Source organism: Nerophis lumbriciformis, linkage group LG21 (assembly GCF_033978685.3).
Source record: "Nerophis lumbriciformis linkage group LG21, RoL_Nlum_v2.1, whole genome shotgun sequence".
In the NCBI taxonomy this organism is placed as follows: domain Eukaryota; kingdom Metazoa; phylum Chordata; class Actinopteri; order Syngnathiformes; family Syngnathidae; genus Nerophis; species Nerophis lumbriciformis.
This window is the reverse complement of record NC_084568.2, coordinates 11929168-11952500: the sequence shown is the minus strand read 5'-3', so window position 1 is coordinate 11952500 and position 23333 is coordinate 11929168. Positions and strand designations below refer to the sequence as shown.

General features: G+C 42.7%; 1 protein-coding gene across 8 annotated transcripts in view; it reads right to left on the bottom strand.

The window, feature by feature from the left end:
* Positions 1 to 816: 816 nt before the first annotated feature.
* The window catches only part of mag (myelin associated glycoprotein), a 58907-nt gene continuing 36390 nt past the window's right edge, over positions 817 to 23333 (bottom strand). For 3 of the 8 annotated variants that reach the window (XM_061983036.2, XM_061983037.2, XM_061983038.2), the window contains exons 3-12: positions 12739 to 12789; positions 12296 to 12664; positions 11752 to 12048; positions 11129 to 11386; positions 10806 to 11066; positions 10421 to 10729; positions 5384 to 5483; positions 4800 to 4896; positions 4518 to 4571; positions 817 to 1553 (exon numbers count right to left, since the gene is read on the bottom strand). In XM_061983036.2, coding sequence (XP_061839020.1) covers positions 1395 to 1553; positions 4518 to 4571; positions 4800 to 4896; positions 5384 to 5483; positions 10421 to 10729; positions 10806 to 11066; positions 11129 to 11386; positions 11752 to 12048; positions 12296 to 12664; positions 12739 to 12789 — 1955 coding nt within the window. In that variant the 3' untranslated portion in view covers positions 817 to 1394. Of the gene's footprint in view, positions 1554 to 4517; positions 4572 to 4799; positions 4897 to 5383; positions 5484 to 10420; positions 10730 to 10805; positions 11067 to 11128; positions 11387 to 11751; positions 12049 to 12295; positions 12665 to 12738; positions 12790 to 16159; positions 16261 to 23333 lie in introns of all 8 variants that reach the window. The other 5 variants (XM_061983039.2, XM_061983040.2, XM_061983041.2 and 2 more) reach the window with 4 other exon arrangements.

The window sequence follows — 23333 nt, the reverse complement described above, 5'->3', positions numbered from 1 at the left end:
CGTAATGATTTTTAAAGGTTGCATTACATTATTAACTGTCCCATGTGATCAGCCAGTGCAATTGGAAGTCCATGCTCAATTATTGCCTCCGTAAATAAAACTTCGGCATTTATCACATCCAAAGAATCTGTTTGGGTGACGAAAAACGTTGAAAGTTTTCCACTTGTATCGCTAGCAACGGCATTAGACTTGTGTTTTTTTGTCCCAACGTGGTCTTTTACATCGCTAATTCCTCCGTGTCCGATCGAAAAATCTTGTCTGCACAAGGTGCAATTCGCGTAGTTTTCACCCTTTTTTTTTTTTTTAATTAATATTAGATATATAACAACGGGCGGATGGCGGGCGGATGCAGTTCTGATCAAACGTTACATCGGGTGGATGGCGGATGGTTGACGACTTTCTGACGCGGTTGCGGATGAGATAAATTGCCTATCCGCGCATCTCTAATGCATATATATATACATTAATGTGTATATATATATATACATATATGTATATATGTGCATTTATGTATATATATGTATTTGTATGTGTTTATATATATTTATACGTATATTTACGTATTTATGTATATATAGATATTTATATATATGTGTATGTGTATATATGTATATATACATATACATATATACATACGTGTATATGTATATATACATACATACATATATACATACATATATATTTACATGTACATATATACATATATATGCATATATATACATACATACAGTACATACATACATATATATACATATAAATTGATATGTACATGTATACATATATACATATATAGATATGTGTGTATATGCATGTATGTATGTATTTATATATATATATATATATATATATATATATATAAGAATAACCTTTAACCTGTTTTGAAAAATTGTCATTACAACTATTATACTAAATAATACATTGCGAGGATCGGGTTCAATAGAGAACCGATTCTGAATCGAATCGTCACTCTAGGAATCGGAATGGGATCGAATTGTTAGGTGCCCCAAAGATTCATCCCCCCTACAAGTTCCATGTTTCTCCTCACTCGGAATGTAACGAGACACGAGTTCGGAAGCCCTAAAAGGTCAGTTTAGTTTGCATTTCCAAATAACAAATTCCGAGTTTGAGTGTTTGACTTCTTAGGTCTCCCGTAAGGGGAGGAACCCATCTCAAGTGAAAGTTTCTTCTTCCCTTCATGCCTTGGCTGGCAGCAGACACAATGACAAAGACAAGGAGACAGAAAAGGGAAACACTTTTTCTTTTTCGACTTCCGGTAGGGAAGACAATCTGAAGAAAAGAAAACCGAATCAGAGTTTTTGTGGCGGGCAGGAGGTCGGTGGGCGGGGTTTTGCGCTGCGTCTCGCGTGGCCGAGGCATCAGGGAAGGATCGCGTTTCATTTGGCTTTGATTTCCGCGTAGCTGCCCCCGTCATCCCCCCTCCCCGAGGCCCCCTCCCTGGGCCTGGCCCCACCAAACTCCAGAGCGGCGTAGTTCAGCTCTTGCCTCTCCATTCCTGCCAGAGAGCCCGCAGGGTGGAAATCCCCGTCTTCTCCCTGCGTACAAAATGCACGGATCAGCGGCTCCCAACCAACCACCCATCCACCCGCGCCCCCAGCCAAGATCACAGAGTAGCATGACAAATAAACTAGTAGTAGCGTTACTGGTGGGACAGGAAGACTTGAGATGTGTGAGGTTAGTTTGGGTTAGCGATGAGGAACGACGTTATATTTGTGCCTTGGGGAAGATTCTGAGCACAGAACATTTGATTTTTGCAAGCACATGAATGCCATTTTGAGACTAAATTTAACTAGTGAAAAATACAATTGTTTTTGTGCTTCATTTACCGTATTTTTCGGACTATAAGTCGCAGTTTTTTTCATAGTTTGGTGTATACAAGTCCAGTGCGACTTGTATATGTTTTTTTTCTTCTTTATTATGCATTTTCGGCAGGTGCGACTTATACTCCGGAAAATACGGTATGTGTCTGCATGTTGGCTTTTATTTTCATAATAACACACAATAATGACTGATTTCTGACCGCTGTGCTCTCTTAAGTCTTCTCTCCCAACCTCTCCGCCTTCAGTTTTTTCTCTCTGCACTCGTTTTGATACAGCATTATGTTTGGCAATCAGAGACCTGGACAATTGTACGCTCTGATTGGCTGTTTGGTGTCCAATTGGATCACTCGTTAAATTGCGGACAAATGTACAAAAAAAAACAACCTTTAAGCCATCCATCTTCTTCCGCTTATCCGAGGTCGGGTCACGGGGGCAGCAGCCTAAGCAGAGATGCCCAAAATTCCCTCTCCCCAGCCACTTTGTCCAGCTCCTCCCATTTACTCTCTGTAAAGCACCAGTTCCATTGGCAGCAAAACAGGCCCAGAGCATAATACTAACACCCCCATGCTTGACGGTAGGAATGGTGTTCCTGGGATTAAAGGCCTCACATTTTCTTCTCTAAACATATTACTGGGTATTGTGGCCAAACAGCTCAATTTTTGGGCTATTTGGCCACAATACCCAGTAAATGGGACAATGAAAAAGGAGGATTACCTCCAAATTCTTCAGGACAACCTAAAATCATCAGCTCGGAGGTTGGGTCTTGGGCGCAGTTGGGTGTTCCAACAGGACAATGACCCCAAACACACGTCAAAAGTGGTAAAGGAATGACTATATCGGGCTAGAATGAAGGTTTTAGAATGGCCTCCCCAAAGTCCTGACTTAAACGTGTGGACAATGCTGAAGAAACAAGTCCATGTCAGAAAACCAACATATTTAGCTGAACTGCACCAATTTTGTCAAGAGGAGTGGTCAAAAATTCAAGCAGAAGCTTGTGGATGGCTACCAGAAGCGCCTTATTGCAGTGAAACTTGCCAAGGGACATGTAAGCAAATATTAACATTGCTGTATGTATACTTTTGACCCAGCAGATTTGCTCACATTTTCAGTAGATCCATAATAAATTCATAAAAAGAACCAAACTTCATGAATGTTTTTGTGACCAACAAGTATGTGCTCCAATCACTCTATCACAAAAACATAAGAGTTGTAGAAATGATAGCGGATCTTTGACACTTGGCCCTGAAAACACCCCAGCACTCCTGTCATATAGAGGATCTTTGACATTTGGCCCTCAAAACACCCCAACTCTCCTGTCATATAGAGGATCTTTGACACGTGGCCCTCAAAACACCCCAACTCTCCTGTTATATAGAGGATCTTTGACACTCTTTGACAAGCTTCTGGGTGAATTGTTGACCACTCCTCTTGACAAAATTGGTGCAGTTCAACTAAATTTGTTGGTTTTCTGACATGGACTTGTTTCTTCAGCATTGTCCACACGTTTAAGTCAGGACTTTGGGAAGGCCATTCTAAAACCTTCATTTTAACCTGATTTAGCCATTTCTTTACCACTTTTGACGTGTGTTTGGGGCCATTGTCCTGTTGGAATACCCAACTGCACCCAAGACCCAACCTCTGGGCTGATGATTTTAGGTTGTCCTGAAGAATTTGGAGGTAATCCTCCTTTTTCATTGTCCCATTTTCTCTCTGTAAAGCACCAGTTCAATTGGCAGCAAAACAGGCCCAGAGCATAATACTACCACCACCATGCTTGACGGTAGGCTTGGTGTTCCTGGGATTAAAGGCTTCACCTTTTCTCCTCCAAACATATTTCTGGGTATTGTGGCCAAACAGCTTAATTTTTGTTGCTTTACAGAGAGTAAATGGGACAATGAAAAAGGAGAATTGCCTCCAAATTCTTCAGGACAACCTAAAATCATCAGCAAGTTGGGTCTTGGGCACAGTTGGGTGTTCCAACAGGACAATGACCCCAAACACACGTCAAAAGTGGTAAAGGAATGACTATATCGGGCTAGAATGAAGGTTTTAGAATGGCCTCCCCAAAGTCCTGACTTAAACGTGTGGACAATGCTGAAGAAACAAGTCCATGTCAGAAAACCAACAAATTTAGCTGAACTGCACCAATTTTGTCAAGAGGAGTGGTCAAAAATTCAAGCAGAAGCTTGTGGGTGGCTACCAAAAGCGCCTTATTGCAGTGAAACTTGCCAAGGGACATGTAACCAAATATTAACATTGCTGTATGTATACTTTTGACCCAGCAGATTTGCTCACATTTTTAGTAGATTCATAAAAAGAACCAAACTTCATGAATGTTTTTGTGACCAACAAGTATGTGCTCCAATCACTCTATCACAAAAAAATAAGAGTTGTAGAAATGATTGGACACTCAAGACAGCCATGACATTATGTTCTTTACAAGTGTATGTCAACTTTTGACCGCGACTGTATGTGCTTGCAAAATGTGTTTTTCCGTGCTAAAAAAAATCTGCATATTCGACCTCAAAAATCAAGGCACAAACTTAACTCCGTGGAGAGGCGGCCATGCAGACGGTGGTGCGAAAAACAAACGGCGTGCAAGCGGGTATGCGAAGATGCGTCACCAAAAAAAAACAAAAAACGGCGTGTGGCGGGCTTTTTTTTTTTCCGGAACCTTACCGTGGTCTCCTCTAGAATGGAGTTAAACTTTGAGCCCAACAGCTCTGTCTTAAGCTGTGCAGGAGTTAGGGAGAGAAAGAAGAGACAGAAGAAACGCAGAGAAGCGATGAAAGCAGGAGAAAAACAGAGTTTCCAAAGGTCAACTAGTGGGAGAGATGCCTGCACTGGAGGATGGGTGGGTGGGTGGGTGGGTGGGGGGGGGTCAATTTGACAAACTCCACGACTCGTAACTTTCCCCAAAAACAAAGGAGCGAACGGTCATGCAACATGAGCATGTCTCACCACTTTCTTCCTCAGATTTTGTTTGTCCTTCTTGGCCGCGCTGTAGTACAAAGCGGGGTTCTCCAGTACCACGTCCTGCCTAGGGTAGCCATTCTCTCTGGGGAGGGTGGGAGGGGGGCGGAGTCACATGGTCAGACTCCGCTGACGCCACCGCAGGGCGACACGCCAAGCCTGGGCATCCATTTTAAAACACGCTCCGTCGGGTTATGCCATGGATGTGAGTGGCGTCGTTAATTGGATGGGTTTAGTCGCACTCGTCTGATTCGGGGCAGATTGGAATTTGGCTGGGTGGAGGGCGGTCCGAATTACTGGGCTAAAACAAAGCAACCTGGTTAACTTGTGTTGTTTTTAGTGATACAAAAGCAGTGTGAGGGGGGGAATTCATGCCTGGGAATATAAGAGTTAGTCCTCTCCGTCAGAGAGTGGACTCCAACAAGGCCGGACCCCGACTGCTCTGAGATACAACAACCTCACTTTCACTCCTAAATGTTTTAGAATGGATGACGAGGCTTAAGTGTTCCTGGGGTTCGACGAACAAGACGAGCTCTGCCTCACATCTCCCATCGTTTGCCCGCCGTACTCACTTCTTGTTGTTGTGGCCGACGTATCGGACTGCTGCGATGATGAAGGCGATGACCGCCACTCCTCCGATCGTGCCCACGATCACGGCCATCAGGTACTTTTCTGCAAAGGAGGGAGGAATTGTGACGATCCAAATTCAAAATGTACCGATAAAACTTTTTTTTTCGTCCGGTACAATACCAATATCCATACTTGCCAACCTTGAGACCTCTGATTTCGGGGGGGGGGGGGGGGGGGTGGTTAAGAGGGGAGGAGTATATTAACAGCTAGAATTCACCAAGTCAAGTATTTCATACACGTATATATACACAGGTAAAAGCCAGTAAATTAGAATATTTTGAAAAACTTGATTTATTTCAGTAATTGCATTCAAAAGGTGTAACTTGTACATTATATTTATTCATTGCACACAGACTGATGCATTCAAATGTTTATTTCATTTAATTTTGGTTTGGTTTGGGGTGCCATGTCATCTGCTGGTGTCGGTCCACTCTGTTTCCTGAGATCCAGGGTCAACGCAGCCGTCTACCAGCAAGTTTTAGAGCACTTCATGCTTCCTGCTGCTGACCTGCTCTATGGAGATGGAGATTTCAAGTTCCAACAGGACTTGGCGCCTGCACACAGCGCAAAATCTACCCGTGCCTGGTTTACGGACCATGGTATTTCTGTTCTAAATTGGCCCGCCAACTCCCCTGACCTTAGCCCCATAGAAAATCTGTGGGGTATTGTGAAAAGGAAGATGCAGAATGCCAGACCCAAAAACGCAGAAGAGTTGAAGGCCACTATCAGAGCAACCTGGGCTCTCATAACACCTGAGCAGTGCCAGAAATTCATCGACTCCATGCCACGCCGCATTAACGCAGTAATTGAGGCAAAAGGAGCTCCAACCAAGTATTGAGTATTGTACATGCTCATATTTTTCATTTTCATACTTTTCAGTCGGCCAACATTTCTAAAAATCCCTTTTTTGTATTAGCCTTAAGTAATATTCTAATTTTGTGACACACGGAATTTTGGATTTTCATTTGTTGCCACTTCAAATCATCAAAATTAAATGAAATAAACATTTGAATGCATCAGTCTGTGTGCAATGAATAAATATAATGTACAAGTTACACCTTTTGAATGCAATTACTGAAATAAATCAAGTTTTTCAAAATATTCTAATTTACTGGCTTTTACCTGTATATACACATCCTGAAAATATGCAAACAAAACTGTGTTTAGATAATTGATACTTCAAACTTGCATAAATATAACATGAATATAACAAAACTTGGCTTCTGAGAGCTTCAAAATGTAATGAATAAAATGCTAAAGTTGTTGATAAACAAGCAATTATTTTAATAATTAAATATGGTCATTTTAAATGAATTATTATGATAATTTAAAATTTATTATTTCAAATATGTTTATTTTAATGTACCGGTATAATTCTATGGCTGGATGTAATAAGGAGTCAGAAAAAATAAAAATAAAAATACAATTAATTTTGATGTTTTTAGCAAAATATAGTAAAAATTTATTTATTTATTTATTTTTATTTTTTTTTAAATTAATACAAATATTTATTTTTAGGTAAGATAAACATAATAATACAATTTATCTCTAGTCTGGATGATTTAGTTATTGTCACCCTGCTGTGAAAAAAAGGCTGTCCTGACTCATGGAGCTGGAGGGGGGCGAGGCCTCCAGCTCCGGCTGAAAATCGGGAGATTTTCGGGAGAATATTTGTCCCGGGAGGTTTTCGGGTGAGGCGCTGAATTTCGGGAGTCTCCCGGAAAATACGGGAGGGTTGGCAAGTATGCCAATATCGGTCCAATATATCAGCAGGAATCACACATATTTGTGTTGTTTTGTAGTGTGGAATGTTAGAAAAGGTCTGATCAGGTGAAATGGGTCAAACAATACGGAGCCCCTAAAGTACTGGTTCTTAACCTGGGGTTCGGTGAGTCGGCCTCAGGGGTTCGGCGGAGCTCAAGACACAAAAAACGTCTTATGGATACCCCCAAACAATGTTCCCTCTAATTTTCCATCTGCGTGAGCAAACGCAAAAACTCCTTGAGCTTTCAGTGGAGCCCATGTGAGCGACGTCAAGACGTGCACGCTGTGGCCACACCTCTCCCAAACCTGACTAAATAACAAGTTCAATGTTTTATTATTATAATCAAATGACAGCAGAGGGATGATGTTTGAGAAGAAATTATCGAGTTCGAGCCTATTATCGAATCCTCTTATCGAGCCGGTTCCTTATCGATTCTCTTATCGATAACCAGATAGGTTGTTGTATATGGAAAAAAACACACAATATTTGGTTTAACAAAAAGCTCACTTTTATTATATAAGAAAAAAATAAAATCTAATAAATAAATAAATATTGACTGTTACCCCCCTAAAAAAATAAAATAAAATAAATAAATATTGACTGTTGTTACCCAAAGTATATTAAGTGGGATTTTTCAGGAAAACAAATATATACAGTAACACAAAAACAACCTGTCTCGGTAATCACTATAGGTGTATAAATAATAATATAGTGTTAAATAAAATCAGTCCCTTGGGCACAAAACTGAAAATAATACAGCTCTCCAAAAAGTGCACTTCTGCTGCTATTTGACCGTTTGTTATGATGCTTTGACATTTTTGCACTTTATTTCTTTATTGAAAGACAATTCTATGAAGAGAAAAGTTGTTTGCAAATGTGGTTACAATGCTAAAAAATGAAAAGTTCAAGCTAAAAAAAGAAATACACTTTATTGAGTTAACATTATTTCTTAATGGGAGAAAGATGTGATGTTATGAGCTAGGGCAGGGGTCGGCAACCCACAATGTTGAAAGAGCCATATTGGACCAAAAATACAAAAACAAAATCTGTCTGGAGCCGCAAAAAATTAAAAGCCATATTACATACAGATAGTGTGTCATGGAATTAAGAGGACTTAAAGGAAACTAAATGACCTCAAATATAGCTACAAATGAGGCATAGTGATGCAATATGTACATATAGCTAGCCTAAATAGCCTGTTAGCATCGATTAGCTTGCAGTCATGCAGTGACCAAATATGTCTGATTAGCACTCCACACAAGTCAATAACATCAACAAAACTCACTTTTCATGCACAACCTTAAAAGTTTGGTGGACAAAATGAGACAGAAAAAGAAGTGGCATAAAACACGTCGTAGAAAGTCGGAGAAAGTTACACATGTAAACAAACTACGGTGAGTTCAAGGACCGCCAAAATTAGTAGGAGAAAACGGCGCTCGCCAAATACTCGAATCAGTGAAGCATGTTTAATATAAACAGTGTGCTTTATAACAATTGGGGAGGTTTGTGTCATGTTTGTCCTCCTACAGAAACCATATTAAAACAAAAATAGATTTTTTTTCCCCTCATCAAAAGCTCCAGAGAGCCACTAGGGCGGCGCTAAAGAGCCGCATGCGGCTCTAGAGCCGCGGGTTGCCGACCCCTGAGCTAGGGAATATAACAACTACACTACCCAGCATGCAACGGGAGTGACGAGCATGCGCGGTAGCCCCGAAAAGTGTTGTTGCATGTCGTCACGCCGGCAGCTAAGAATGAGGTTATGAGAACGCTGTGAAAGTAAACGTCAAGAACTCAGCCAACGCGCCTCGTCTGCATTATTCATAATTAGACAGACAACACATATACAGTGTGATTTTGTTTTGTTTACAAGGAAAGAAAAACAAAAGTTAAAAAAGGGAGATATATGTTGTATATATATGTATGTGCCGCGGTTGCTTTAAGAACGTTGCGACAGCTGCCGTAAAGGCGGTGCGTTGCTAGCCTGGTTGCTATGTTTCCGGTTGGTCGTAAAAGTGTTGGTCATGTGTTTGTACACTGCTCAAATCTCTCAGTAAAGTTATTCATTGGATTATACCTTTTGTTTTGAACTTTATTACACCTTGGAGCGCTTTTTCCGGTACATTTTGTTCCTGCTTTTGCTATCTGCGCCTAATGACTGAGCTACGTGACGTCATTTCTTGTGATGTCTCACGGGGCATTTCTGGTCGGGACGAGATTCGTTCCCAAGGATTCGAATAAAGAACCAACTCTTTTTCTTTACTATAGTGGTCTCGATAAAGGGTACTGGTTCTCAAGAAGGGATTCGAGTCAGTCCGAGGACTCGGTTCTTTTCTTATCGAACAACCGGGAAAACCGGTTTCGAGTATCATCCCTAGACAGCAGTCATTTCCATATTTTCTATTATAAGTGTTTTGGCCCACTTACAATGACAATAACAAAAAATGTTGTTTTTCATGAGCTGTGTACTAGTATTGTATGTCTGGGTGGGGTTCCTGCTTTGGAAATAATTTGTACCCCTTTCAGATACCGCATTTAGTTCCCACTAAAACATTCACATGTTGCACAATGAGATGTAAACATGGGATCATCTGTACATTCCTGTAACTTTCGGTTTGTAAAAAAATATATATTGATTAGTATTTCTTTAATATAATAACATCATTTCATGATTCATATTTATAAATTAAAATTAAATTAAGAAAAGAAAAGAAAAATTCTCTAAAGAAGGGTTCGGTGAATGCGCATATGAAATTACCTCCAACAAGGTTAAGAACCACTGCCCTAAAGGGACATGGAGGGGAAAAAATGTTTTGTGAGATCTCGCAATACTTTTTACGTTTTTTTCCTATGTCAGTGAACCGGAAGTAAAACAGACAAAGCGATGGAGGAGCCTACCCATCATCCTTGGGAGAAGTTTATTGATTTCTATTTTAGTATTGGCCTAACATAAAGACATCAAATCGTATTATGGCCCCACAACAGAGCACAGATGATGGGTAGGCTGTTTTTATTTACAATTTACTCAATGTGCCAACTTCACTGGTTTTGTACACCTGCGGCTTGTAGCAGCCAATATAAGTACAAAATGAAATTAGGTGGATGCCGTTTATATTCTATAGCCCGGAAATTACAATGATTCGTTTTTATTGCTGATGTCGGCGGAATATCCGATATCAATATGTTTATCCCTAGTTGATGGTCATATTTCACTCACTCTCCTGTTGTAGCTCCAGCAGAACGCTTTCTCTTCCGTACACGTTGGAGATGCTGCAATGGACGTTGACGGCAGGGCCGTTGTTGTTTACTCGCTCGCCTTTCTCCCGCAGCTTGATCATGCCGGTGGAGGTCTGCCCGTCCGTGTGCGTGTAGAAGTTGTACCGGCCTTCCGTTTCGTTGATGGTGATGTTCAAGTCAGGTAGGTAGAACTCGATGGTGGGTTCCGGGTTTCCTGTGGCCATGCAGACACACTGGACCCCCTCCCTCACCACGGTACATTTAGACTCTTCCAGAAGAACTGGAGCGTCTAACATGGACATAAATTAGACTGTTTTTGAGTTGCTCAAGGTTTTAGAGGAGTACAAATGCTACGTCGTACTCACACTCCACTGTGATGTTCAGGGAGCTGCTGGCCCGGCCGTGCTCATTCTCAGCCAGGCAGCGGTACTGCCCGTCTCCCTGTGGTGTGATGCCCTCCAGCTCCAGCACTGACAGCTCATCCGCAGTGATCATGCCCACCAGTTCGCCATCCTTCAGCCAGGTAAGTGTTGGTGCCGGGCTACCCTGAGTGCTGCAGTGCAGGGCAAGCGAGGTTCCCTCCAGAACCGTCATGGAGTTGTTGACAATGGGTTCGCGGGGAGGGTCTACAAGAAGAGTCAGTCTTTTCATTGGATTCAACACACTCAAAACCTTTCGGAGGACTTACACTTGACGGCCAAGTAGAGAGACGTGTTCATGACGCCGTAGCCGTTGTCCCCGATGCAGGTGTAGACTCCTTCTTCTGCAGGCGTCACGTCATTTAAGGTAAGAGACAGGTTGGACTCCGTGTCCCACATCAATTCCTGGTCTCCAAACTTCCAGGAGATCCTGGGTGCAGGGTTACTGTCCACCTCGCAATGCAGAGTCACAGAGTTTCCCTCCATCACCTCTGAGGAGACGTTTACCCACACTGAGCGTGGGGCATCTGAGAGGACACAAAGATGAAGAACCGTCGGTTCTTGTTGTCTACTATGCAACCCTCGGTCACTTTGTTCCGGAGTTATACAACATACCACTATCCCCCAGATAAAATGGAATCAGGGACAACTGAAGGGACCACTTTAACCAGTCTTAACTAGCAAAATCTTCAAGGCATACCACATACCTGCTACACTAAATTACACCCTGGAATGTTTGGCAATCAGTCGCAGGACACACAGAGACAGGCCAGCATTTATATTACATAGTTTAGGAACTGGAATAAATAGTATGCTGAACAGGTGAATACTCCTGAAAGGAAATGTGTCCGAGCATGAAATTCAGCTCAGATGTTTATTCAATTTCACTTACACTTGATGTCCAGAGAGACCAGCCTCTCGTAGACGAGCGTGGTGTTGGGGTAGTAAACCCTGCAGCCCAGCAACTGCCCGTTGTGCACCGGCCTGGGCGTAAATGTCAGGGTGCTGGACACTACCGCGGTGTTGCCCTCCTCCACGTAGTCCGAGCTGAACTCCGGGTCAGGCAGGTAGTCCGTGTACATCCACTGGATCTCAGGGGTCAAGTCGGGGCAGTTATCAGGAGCGTAGCATGTCAGCTCCAGACTCTCATCGCTGACTATCTCCTCTGGGACATCGATGCTGGGTTGTTCTGAAGACAGAACAATATTGCTAGAAGATGCAACACTTTCAATCAATCTGACAATTGACTCGACCTCTGATTCTTAATACTTCTTTTTAACAAGACATTTTGGGTATTTGTGGTGCGACACTTTGGGGAATCTTGGAAGTAGTCTTCCAAGAAGAGTGAAAGACATTAAGACTTTTCCTTCCTGTAGTAGTTTCCCAAGAGTATGGTCCATTAAATGTATTGTATTGATCTATCATTTGTGTCTTACCCAGAACTTTGAGTTCAGCAAAGTCCGGAAAGGTGTACATGTTTGCACCGCCGAGGTCTGCCCGGAAGTAGTATCTCCCTGAGTGCTCTGGTCCGACGCTGTTGATGAGCAAGGTGCAGTTCCTCTGTTGGAGGTCCCCCAGCAATTTGGTGCGACCTTTGTAGCTCTCGTGCACGACATCCGTGCGAGACTTGGCCACGACCGGCGGAAAGAGTTGAGGGTAGGGCTGGCCATAATACCAGACGCCGTGAACGCCACGGTACGGCCTGACGCCGGACGGGTACATGAACGTGCATGGGATGACAACGCATGTGTTGGTCATGGCCGAGATGTCCCGCGGTAACCAAACGGTCCACTGGGAAGCGACGTCTACAAGTAGAAGTAAAACTAAGGTATGCTTGACAGTCTTAGAATTGCTGTACCATCCAATAAGAGTTTCCTACCATTGATGATTAACAGGAGCGGTAACAGCAGCGTCAAACACCACATGGTCTCTGGAACATACAATATCCTGTTAGTTACACCACATAATCATCATCTTCGTCATGTACAGCCTGAGTCATTTCCAACTTTTCACACTTATAAACATGAGAGGAACTTTGATGTGAACTCAACTGTGACTTGGTAGAAAATAAGTCAACAGTCCAATGCTACTTCAAAATCTTAGGATTTAAGTTTTTTATGAACAATTTTCCATACATGCAAGACACACAGAAGAATCGAGATACCGATTCTCTCTCACCTTGTACTCAAAGGCATATTTCAGAGCTCGGGGAAAGAGTGGCCACTGCCTCCACAGGCTCTTCTACATAACTAAAAGTGCTTAAGTGCAACATACTTTAAACATTGCCTGTACAGTAGAGGTGTCTTAGATTTGCAGACTATTCAATTTGGCAAAGTCTAAGCACATTGGAGGGATGCCGTAGAATGGGGCGAGTTTCAATGGATGAAGAATCGTCAGGACTCCCAGTCAACATTCTCTTGCAGTTTTGTAATTAAGTGTAATCAAGCAGAAGTAACTCCACCTAGTCGTCTGTCCAAACAAAAGTTACCTTTTTTTGTGTGCATCCACTATCGTCATTTTTTTGGGGGGGTGTTGATGTGTGGCGGGCGAATAGAACTTTATGTGCCATTTCTACTTCTATAGCTTTGATGTTTTCAGTGGCTTTGTTTGCTTACAACGCCACTTATGGCGAGGCATTGTATTACATCATTCTCACCCAGGAAATGTTTCCGCCTGGATGTGACTCGCTATTGGTATGACACCGTGGGGACGCGTTTATTTCTCCAACCTAAAACAAAAACTAAACATAAACGTTACGATGGGGACATGCCCTAAACCAGGGGTCGCCAACGCGGTGCCCGCGGGCACCAGGTTGCCGGTAAGGACCAGATGAGTCGCCCGCTGGCCTGTTCTAAAAATAGCTCAAATAGCAGCACTTACCAGTGAGCTGCCTCTATTTTTTAAATTGTATTTATTTACTAGCAAGCTGGTCTCGCTTTGCTCTACATTTCTAATTCTAAGAGAGACAAAACTCAAATAGAATTTGACAATCCAAGAAAATATTTTAAAGACTTGGTCTTCACTTGTTTAAATAATTCCTGACAATTTAAATCAATGTTCAAGTAAATTTATTTTTTTTATTGTAAAGAATAATAAATACATTTTAATTTAATTCTTCATTTTAGCTTCTGTTTTTTCAACGAAGAATATTTGTGAAATATTTCTTCAAACTTATTATGATTAAAATTCAAAAAAAGTATTCTGGCAAATCTAGAAAATCTGTAGAATCAAATTTAAATCTTATTTCAAAGTCTTTTGAATTTCTTTTGAAATTTTTGTTCTGGAAAATCTAGAAGAAATAATGATTTGTCTTTGTTAGAAATATAGCTCGGTCCAATTTGTTATATATTCTAACAAAGTGCAGATTGGATTTGAACATATTTAAAATATGTCATCAAAATTCTAAAATTAATCTTAATCAGGAAAAATTACTAATGATGTTCCATAAATTCTTTTTTTTAATTTTTTCAAAAAGATTCGAATTAGCTAGTTTTTCTCTTCTTTTTTCGGTTGAATTTTTAATTTTAAAGAGTCGAAATTAAAGATACATTTTTTTTCGTGTTTTGTCCTCTTTTAATCTGTTCAATTAAGTGGGTTTTTTTCATAATTTATTCTCTACAAAAAACCTTCCGTAAAAGATAAATATCATTAATTATTAACAATAACATAGAGTTAAAGGTAAATTGAGCAAATTGGCTATTTCTGGCAATTTATTTAAGTGTGTATCAAACTGGTAGCCCTTCGCAATAATCAGTACCCAAGAAGTAGCTCTTGGTTTCAAAAAGGTTGGTGACCCCTGCCCTAAACTGATTCTCGCCAGATCCTTGTAGTTCGCTGAGCTCCACACAAGGATCTGAGCTCGAGGACAATGCAAACTCCTTCAAGATAGCAAAAAATAATGAACCAATCAGGATCATAGATGTGACGTAGCGCCGAAGCGACTGTTTGATTCAAACAACAATGGCGGCAAGCAACGAGGAGTCGTGTGCTGACATTGATTCTGCTATTGCAACAGTTTTGCGACGTCGATCGTCTACTGACATCGCTGCGTTGTTTCAGTAAAAGTTATCTAACTTTTCGCTGTGTCGTTATCCAACATGTCGGCTATTCTGTTTTGGATTTCCCAGCGTCGCTCTCATCAGCGTCACGGGTTGATTTGGATGTGGGTGGTTGAAGGAGCACGTCATTCAAGATAACGGATAAGTGGTTTATCTAATCACATACAATTATTTTTTTTACAAGGCCCCGCTTTCTGAAATACATCTCCAACTGAGAAGTCCCAGATCCTTGTGTGGAGCTCAGCAAACTACAAGGATCTGGCAAGAGTCAGGTTAGACATGCCCTGAATCGGCTATAAACCTGCTAACTTGCCTCCATCCATGGCGCTCGTACGAATGAGTAAAAGAATGACTAGCAGTACCCAAGACCTCCTGCGGTCTTACCTACAGAAATCGTGTTACTTCTACTCTTTCAGGCTTACACAATATTTGATGTCCACAAGACTAACGAGTTACCACCTACCAAACATATTAATCTCCATTAACCACTATCTTATTTACATATGAATGTATGGATCTAAACTCCTCAGTCACGGTGCTGATGTACGTTTAAAATCGCTTTGTTTGGCTCATCTATCCAGCCATCCGTTTTCTACACCTTGTCCCTCTCCGGGTCGCAGGGGGAGGTGGGGCTGGAGCCTATCCCAGCTGCACTTGTCGCCACCTCATCGCAGGGCCAACACAGATAGACAGACACATTTCACACACTAGGGACAATTTAGTGTTGCCAATCAACCTATCCCCAGGTCCATGTCTTTGGATCGACCCACGCAGTCACAGGGGGAACATGCAAACTCCACACAGAAAGACCCCGAGCCCGGGGATCGAACCCAGGACCTTCTTACTAACCACTAACGACCGTGCTGCTCATTGGCACATTTTACCCTTGGGCACGCTTGATCTAAATAGTCAAGTTTAATCGTTTTCTCTGTGCTCTGTCAGAGTTGAAGCCAGTTCCCAGTAGACCGAGGACCTCACCAAACTATCCAATCTCTGCCGTGTTTCTTTGTTTATTGGAGTGTTTTTTTTTCTTTTAGTTCACAAAGAGATCCGTTTTTGGGGGGGGGGGGGGGGGGGGGTATCGCCGTACAAATCAGATTGTACTACAAAGTAGTCAAAGACAGCCCTAACTGTACTAGCTATTAGAGTTTGTATGATGCAACAGTTTGACGTTGGGACAGATTGTTACTGTGACAAATACTGTGTTTAAAATGCTTGTATCAATACAAGCAGCTGGAATACCTTTGAATTGTGACGGTTCAAAACAAACAGATGTTTGGCAGGAAAAGGCACTCCACTGGTGGGCGGTCACTCACACCCAAGCAGCTTGTCAACCGTTTTCTCTGGGAAAATACAAGTTAAGAGTGTCATCACGCCCCACATCTCCAGAAACATAATATTCAAATGAGGTTACTTTCACACTTGTAGTGGACCGGGCATAACATTTTTTTTAAAGATACACGATGTGCAGTTTGGCATAGCGTTCACGCTGGTATTTTAGTCACGTGACCAAAGGCTACGCCGTAAAGAACATAAAGCAAGGACTTGACTGGGCAGCTCAAGTACTGTAGTACCCAGACTTTTCACTGTTCTAAAATACGAGCTGTCTCTCGGCTAATAGTTATGCTTTAAGTTGCGAGCGAAAATTTGTGTTACGATCCTACCCACCACTAGTTGGCGTAGTGAATGTCACAGTGAACCCTGTAAGATCCGACCAGAGCATTCCGTCTTACTCACAAGCAGGGCCGGCCCGTGGCATAGGCCGTATAGGCAAATGCTAAGGGCGCCGTCCATCAGGGGGCGCCATGCCAGTGCCACAAATGTTGGAGAAAAAAGAAAAAAAAAAAGAAAAAAAAAGTTGTTACTATTATTTCTAAATAAAAAAAATAATCTCACGTTAATTAAAATGCAAAGTAAAGCCTATTTAATAGAAATATTATTTGTTACAACATTACGCCCCCCCTCCTCCCCACGCACGGTGCGCCCCCTCCCTTCCCGTATCATGACTCTTTTTGGACGTCACCACATCAAAAAATCAACACAAGATGTCAAAACGGCCAAAACTGTCAGGTGCCCAGGGAAGAAAAAAGAGAAAAGAAGAGGAGAAACGAGAAAAGACAGAGGTAGCAGGTAGGTAACGTTAGCCTACATGAAATTATTTGTCTGTTACAGAATGTGATAGTAGCTGGCTTTTTAGCATTAAGCTAATGTTACATGATTCGGCAATTGCTAATCAATAAATAGCTAGTTCTGTTTTAACGTCGGGTTAATATTGTGGAGGGGGCTAAATTGTTATGGAAAATAATAATGTAACGTTAGGTAATTACAGTACTCCCACCTTACATTCCTCAGGGACATTTGTATTAGATCTTTTAAGCCGGTGTTTTTTGTTTACATTATTGCCTTCTGGTTAGCTAATGTTTGCCCTGCAGGTAATAGTCACTTTTCCACCCCTTTATATATTAGGTATAGTTGTAAGTAAAAAAAAAAGGTCAAAGACAAAGCTATTCGGGTTCTTGTGAGTATATACACTTCACTGCCGATGTGGGGGGGCGCCACCTAAAATCTTGCCTAGGGCGCCAGATTGATTAGGGCCGGGCCTGCTCACAAGCATTAGCTTATAGCTAGAGATGGAAAGGAAAACAGTAAGTATGAAGGACAGTGCTGGAAAGAAGAAATGGATTATATTCGTTGAGTTAAAAAATTAAATAATCAAAAACATGACAAAAGAAGCAGTTGGATATTAGCACTGCTCGTCTGCACCATAGGGAAGCAGAATGAGTCGATAACGTTAGTCCAGGACATTAAAATAGCATCCAAACGGCGGGCATTTATCCATGAAAATATGGAGGAGCTGCTGCCGGTGTGTTAAACGAAGAAGAGGCTGGAAGGAGATACCGTAGAAGTCCACCATCTAATATAAATATTAGGGATTCAACAGTTACGGATATGTACTGTTCACATTTGTACCGGTATAGTACCAATTCCTCTGTACTTAGGAATCAATACCTGTACTCAACGATACATATTTTCCGTACTCTTGTGTGTTACATTTCCATGCACTAAATTCGTCAGATTTCTCAAATAGCTGGGTTTTCTGTATTTTCACACCTACTTGTAAAGTCCCAAAGTCCATGCACTCTCTCCAATGCGACGATTGGTCACACAAAGAGTGTCTCCCGTACACTGGACGGCGCTTATTTCCTTTTAGCGCGGATAGCCTCAACAACCTGGAGCTGAACGCTCAGAATACAGTGGAGATGATCTTGGACTTCAGGAAAGTCAAAGCCCCACTATCCCCCCTCACCCTGATTGACTCTCCCACCCCTGTCTCCATTGTGGACTCCATCCGTTTCTTGGGCACCACCATCCCCCAGGACCTCAAGTGAGAGCTGACCATCAGCTCCTTCATCAAGAAGGTCCAGCAGAGGATGTACTTTCTGCGGCAGTTGAAGAAACTAAAGGTGCCGACCGAGATGCTGGTGCAGTTCTACTCAGCCATCGAGTCCATCCTCACCTCCTCCATCACCGTGTGGTTCCCCGGCGCCACATTCCAGGACAAGCATCGATTGCAGCGCATCGTACGTGCTGCTGAGAAGGTTATTGGCTGCAAACTCCCACCCCTCCAGGGCCTGACTCTTCTCACCCTGGACACAAACTATTCTCCCCTCTCCCCTCAGGTTGGAGACTACGGTCCATCCAGACCCACACCTCCCGCCACCTGAACAGTTTTTTCCCCTCGGCCATCAGGCACATGAACAATAACAAGATCTGATAGCTCAGTTACAGCTCATGTTATTCTTTTCTGTGTTATGTGTTTTATGTTGCACGATTGCGCCAAGTAAAATTCCTAGTTTGTGAACCCGTTCTCCAACAATGGCAATAAAAGCTCTTCTGATTCTGATTCTGATAAATGTATCTCTTTTCCGGTTGATCTATGTCGTCACACCAAAACAAGATTATCTTTCTGACAATATTATCTATCCGCTGTAATATTGGCACAGATGACAAATATTAGGTGTCTGATGGCTATGCTGATGTTAAATCGCAGACCGCGATGGTCTTAGATTGCACTACGAACATGACGCTACTACAGAGAAGGTCTTGGAGTTGCTGGATTGGAAGACGCGGGTCCGAAGCAAAGACTGGTGGGCGAGAGTTGTTTTGAAGGAATTTTTGTACAGACAATGGAAAGAAAACTTTGGAGTGTCTGCGTCTGCAGTCATGCAGACCCTGCATTGGTCCGTCGTGGTGAAAAAGGAGCAAAGCCCTCTATTTACCGGTCGATCTACCTTCCTATCTTCACCTATAGTCATGAGTTTTGGGTTATGACCGAAAGGACAAGATCACGGCTACAAGCGGCCAAAATGAGTTTCCTCCGTCGAGTGGCGGAGCGCTCCCTTAGAGATTAGGTGAGAAGCTATGTCATTCGGGAGCTCAGAGTAAAGCTGCTGCTCCTCCACATCGAGAGGAGGTAAATGAGGTGGTTCAGGGCAGGTGTTTAGGGCGCGTCCAACCGGTAGAAGAAGACCCAGGACACGGTGGAGAGACTTTGTCTCCCAGCTGGCCTGGGAACGCCTCGGGATCCCCCGGGAAGAGATGGACAAAGTAGCTGGGGAGAGGGAAGTCTTTGCTTAGGCTATGTCTACACTAAGACGGATAACCCCTTTTCAGCCACACTAAATCAGCGTTTAAGGTTCCCCTCCTCGGACAATATTTTACACGGGTAAATGTGCCGTCTATTTCTTGAATCTCCGGCTCTTAGCTTTGTATGGACGCATTGATCGTTTACAAACTGAGTTCGGAGAGGAAGTTACGCCAGAAAGACTGCGCCCCACGCAGGAAGTGACATCAGAAAGATTGAGGCGAGAAGCAAACGGGCGATTGCAGCTATTTAGGATACAACACATCTCAGACGGCAACATAGACGGTTGAGCGACTGTTTTGGATAAGGCCTGGAAAAAACGGCAGTCTGATGGGATATGTTTGTCAACGAGTGAGTTATGCCAGCTGAACGGCAAGACAACTTTCGAATGTCCAGGTCAGCTGTGATTCTACTTAGTGAAAAATTTTGTCCATTTGTCGAAGGGGAGACAACGACAGACTACGAAAAACAGCGAATACGTTTGGACTGGCAAAGCAGACTATTACTAGTTATTGTCCGCGATGTATGTCGAGTGATTACTCAACGTCTAGTTTTGTATTCCATAACTATTGTGAAGCCGTCAAGTACGACCGCCAATTTCAGCCTTCAAGCACAGTGTCCTGACCAGATATCTATGATTGTTGTAAAATGTTCTTCATCACATTGTTTAATTCCACACGTCCATTAAAGATATGGTTCATGTATGATGGCTCAGGTGTGATTCACTACAATAGTCTAACAGCTGCTGATGGTCAGGCCAGCAAGGTTTACTGTTAAAGGAAATGTGGCAACATTGAAACACAGGGTAAGGATACACTTCCAGGTCAGAGGTGACTATGATGCGCCCATTTTTTTCTGCGCATGCGTACTTGGTCGCGTTGTGCCGGCGGACGGAGGGGAGGAGGGGGTCTTAAACTACCATTGTGTGTGTGTGGACACGGATAAGGTTAGGTGGGATTTAGTGGCTTAGTGTAGAAGGGGCCTTAGGCTGCTGCCGCCGCAACCCATCTTCAGATAAGCGGAAGACGGATGGATGGACTAATTTAGTGCATGGACACGTACTGAGTGATACTTTGTTTCTTTTGATAGGAAGAAAAGTTGTTCCTCTTAACACAAAAAACTAAAAATGTACTGTACTGTATTGTTGCACCTCTAGTACTGTACATTAGTACAGTGTTTTTCAACCATTGTGCCGTGAGATACAGTCTGGTGTGCCGTGGGAGATGATCTAATTCCACCTATTTGGGTTAAAAATATTTTTTGCAAACCAGTAATTAAGTCTGCAAATGATGTGTTGTTGTTGAGTGTCGGTGCTGTCTGGAACCGTGTAATACTCTTCCATATCAGTAGGTGGCAGCTGGTAGCTAATTGCTTTGTAGATGTCGGAAACAGCGGGAGGCAGTGTGCAGGTAAAAAGGTATCTAATGCTTAAACCAAAAATAAACAAAAGGTGAGTGCCCGTAAGAAAAGGCATTGAAGCTTAGGAAAGGCTATGCAGAACGAAACCAAAACTGAACTGGCTACAAAGTAAACAAAAACAGAATGCTGGATGACAGCAAAGACTTACTGTGGAGCAAAGACAATGTACATCCGAACATGACATGATAATCAACAATGTCCCCACAAAGAAGGATAAAAACAACTGAAATATTCTTGATTGCTAAAACAAAGTAAATGCGAGAAATATCGCTCAAAGAAAGACATGAAACTGCTACAGGAAAATACCAAAAAAAGAGAAAAAGCCACCAAAATAGAAGCGCAAGACAAGAACTAAAACACTACACACAGGAAAACAGCAAAAAACTCAAAATAAGTCACGGTGTGATATGACAGGTGGTGACAGTACACCTACTTTGAGACAAGAGCTATAGTGATGCATGCTTGGTTATGGTTTAAAGTCATATCCAACAATCACGACAACGACTTTTTACTGTCCACTGAGTTTAGTTTTGGAATGATTTCTGCTGGTGGTGTGCCTCAGGATTTTTTCAACGCAAAAAATGTGCCTAAGCTCAAAAAAGGTTGAAAAACACTGCCGTATTTTTCGGAGCATAAGTCGCTCCGGAGTATCAATCAATCAATCAATCAATCAATGTTTATTTATACAGCCCTAAATCACAAGTGTCTCAAAGGGCTGCACAAGCCACAACGACATCCTCGGTACAAAGCCCACATAAGGGCAAGGAAAAACTCACCCCAGTGGGACGTCGATGTGAATGACTATGAGAAAACCTTGGAGAAGACCGCATATGTGGGTAACCACCCCCCCTCTAGGGGAGACCGAATGCAATGAATGTCGAGTGGGTCTGACATAATATTGTGAGAGTATAAGTCGCACCGGCCGAAAATGCATAATAAAGAAGGAAAAAAAGATGTATAAGTCGCACTGGAGTATAAATCGCATTTTTTGGGGAAATTTATTTGATAAAACCCAACACCAAGAATAGACATTTGAAAGGCAATTTAAAATAAATAAAGAATAGTGAATAACAGGCTGAATAAGTGTACGTTATATGAGGCATAAATAACCAACTGGTATGTTAACGTAACATATTATGGTAAGAGTCATTCAAATAACTATAACATATAGAACATGCTATACGTTTACCAAACAATCTGTCACTCCTAATCGCTAAATCCCATGAAATCTTATACGTCTAGTCTCTTACGTGAATGAGCTAAATAATATTATTTGATATTTTACGCTAATGTGTTTATAATTCCCCACATAAGTCGCTCCTGAGTATAAGTCGCACCCCCGGCCAAACTATGTAAAAAACAGACTTATAGTCCGAAAAATACGGTAGTTAGTTTTTCTTCAGAACTTTAGCTATATACTCTCGGCAGGGTCCTTGAGGGTGCATGGGAGTTTGCCCAACCAGTCTACATGTGCTTTGTGGACTTGGAGAAGGCATTCGACCGTGTCCCTCGGGAAGTCCTGTGGGGAGTGCTCAGAGAGTATGGGGTATCGGACTGTCTGATTGTGGCGGTTCGCTCCCTGTATGATCAGTGTCAGAGCTTGGTCCGCATTGCTGGCAGTAAGTCGGACCCGTTTCCAGTGAGGGTTGGACTCCGCCAGGGCTGCCCTTTGTCACCGATTCTGTTCATAACTTTTATGGACAGAATTTCTAGGCGCAGTCAAGGCGTTGAGGGGATCTGGTTTGGTGGCTGCAGGATTAGGTCTCTGCTTTTTGCAGATGATGTGGTCCTGATGGCTTCATCTGGCCAAGATCTTCAGCTCTCACTGGATCGGTTCGCACCCGAGTGTGAAGCGACTGGGATGAGAATCAGCACCTCCAAGTCCGAGTCCATGGTTCTCGCCCGGAAAAGGGTGGAGTGCCATCTCCGGGTTGGGGAGGAGATCTTGCCCCAAGTGGAGGAGTTCAAGTACCTCGGAGTCTTGTTCACGAGTGAGGGAAGAGTGGATCGTGAGATCGACAGGCGGATCGGTGCGGCGTCTTCAGTAATGCGGACGCTGTATCGATCCGTTGTGGTGAAGAAGGAGCTGAGCCGGAAGGCAAAGCTCTCGATTTACCGGTCGATCTACGTTCCCATCCTCACCTATGGTCATGAGCTTTGGGTTTTGACCGAAAGGACAAGATCACGGGTACAAGCGGCCGAAATGAGTTTCCTCCGCCGGGTGGCGGGGCTCTCCCTTAGAGATAGGGTGAGAAGCTCTGCCATCCGGGGGGAGCTCAAAGTAAAGCCGCTGCTCCTCCACATGGAGAGGAGCCAGATGAGGTGGTTCGGGCATCTAATCAGGATGCCACC